The sequence below is a fragment of the Seriola lalandi genome, unplaced genomic scaffold (genome assembly GCF_002814215.2).
Source record: "Seriola lalandi dorsalis isolate HSWRI2012SDOR001 ecotype SW California unplaced genomic scaffold, Sedor1 jcf7180001976603, whole genome shotgun sequence".
Lineage (NCBI taxonomy): Eukaryota > Metazoa > Chordata > Actinopteri > Carangiformes > Carangidae > Seriola > Seriola lalandi.
This window is the reverse complement of record NW_019447269.1, coordinates 1-1,247: the sequence shown is the minus strand read 5'-3', so window position 1 is coordinate 1,247 and position 1,247 is coordinate 1. Positions and strand designations below refer to the sequence as shown.

The 1,247-nt window shown below is 42.3% G+C and overlaps 1 protein-coding gene across 1 annotated transcript; it reads right to left on the bottom strand.

Moving 5' to 3' along the window:
• Window positions 1–49: 49 nt before the first annotated feature.
• LOC111656622 (uncharacterized) lies at window positions 50–1,241 on the bottom strand (the record flags this gene model as incomplete). Its single annotated transcript, XM_023408416.2, has 3 exons — window positions 860–1,241; window positions 228–320; window positions 50–134 (listed from the first exon to the last, which is right to left on the bottom strand). Coding segments are annotated over exons 1-3 (409 nt in total), but the record flags the coding sequence as incomplete, so codon positions are not given.
• Between the last annotated feature and the right edge of the window lie 6 nt (window positions 1,242–1,247).

Sequence of the window (1,247 nt, the reverse complement as noted above, 5' to 3'; positions counted from 1 at the left end):
TATGGCGTTTTTATAAGCTGATTCCAAGTTAAGGATATAATTCTCTTACCATAATACAGAACGATGAACCACATACAGAGCAGCACCACTGTGACGCTGTTGAGGCACGAGTCAGCAGGGTTCACTTTAAGTTTCTGTCAGAAGGAAAATACATACAAGATATGAAAAGGGACAAATGCAAACCCTTCAAAATCACAGATATTGAGAATTTGGTAAATAGGGCTCACCTCACGTTGGATGTCATCTTTCAGTTTTCTTACAGAATCAGTGGATTCTGTGATTTGCTCCTTGAGCACCGTGAAGCGCTGGTCCATGTACTCCTGTTGAATCCACACAGTATTACCTTTAACGGCCCCTTCACATCCAATTTTACCCTTTCATTTTCCCTTAATGAGCCTTAATTTGAAAAATCATCATAAACTACCTCAGGCAGCATCATATTCTGCATTAGCCTGTTCCAGGTCTTCAGTAAAGCTTTATGTTTCTACTGATTTAGATAATAAAACCATGACTCCATGTTTGCACTGTTCATTAAAATCATTTCTTTAAGATATATTTGAAAATTGTGGGACTTGTACTAGAACGTAAAACAAAATTGTGTGGGTTTTCTGCACATTACAGAGGTTAAGAATAAATGAAGAATGAATGAGGCGGGGCGGGGCGGGGAACTGAAAGTCAGATTTATAGAATCTCAGGGACTTGAAAATCCTGTTTTTCCACAGCACAGACGGGACTTTCTCTCCTCAGTGTGGTTAATTTCACTCTATTCACTAGAAACTGTTGATCGCACCACCTTCTTTTGTAAAGGATAAGATTTTTCTTGTGTAATATGGTGTGAAGGAGATTTATTCAAACTCACAGTCAGCTGTCTCCGCAGGACAGTGGAGGCCTCACTGGCGAGGTTGTGCTGCTTTCTCTCCAGGGCGCACATGTTGCAAATGTAGCGCCTGGACGTGTTGCAGTAGTACCTCAGCACCTCATCCTCGTGCTGTGGGCATTTCCTCGCCTGGAGGTCACCCAGAGGCCTGACCACGGGGTGTCCCGTGAACACTGGAAGCTCCTGGTGGTCCTTGACATGCTCTTTGCACATAGACACCTCACACTTCAGACACGTTTTTATAGCCAAGGTTTTTTTCTCTGGGCAGCAGTCGCAGTACACAACTTTTGTCTGCTCCTCCTGCTTATAACAATCAAATGCAGAGATGTGGAAAAAAGTGTGTCAGGCATTTCTAAAGTTTTTTTTTTTT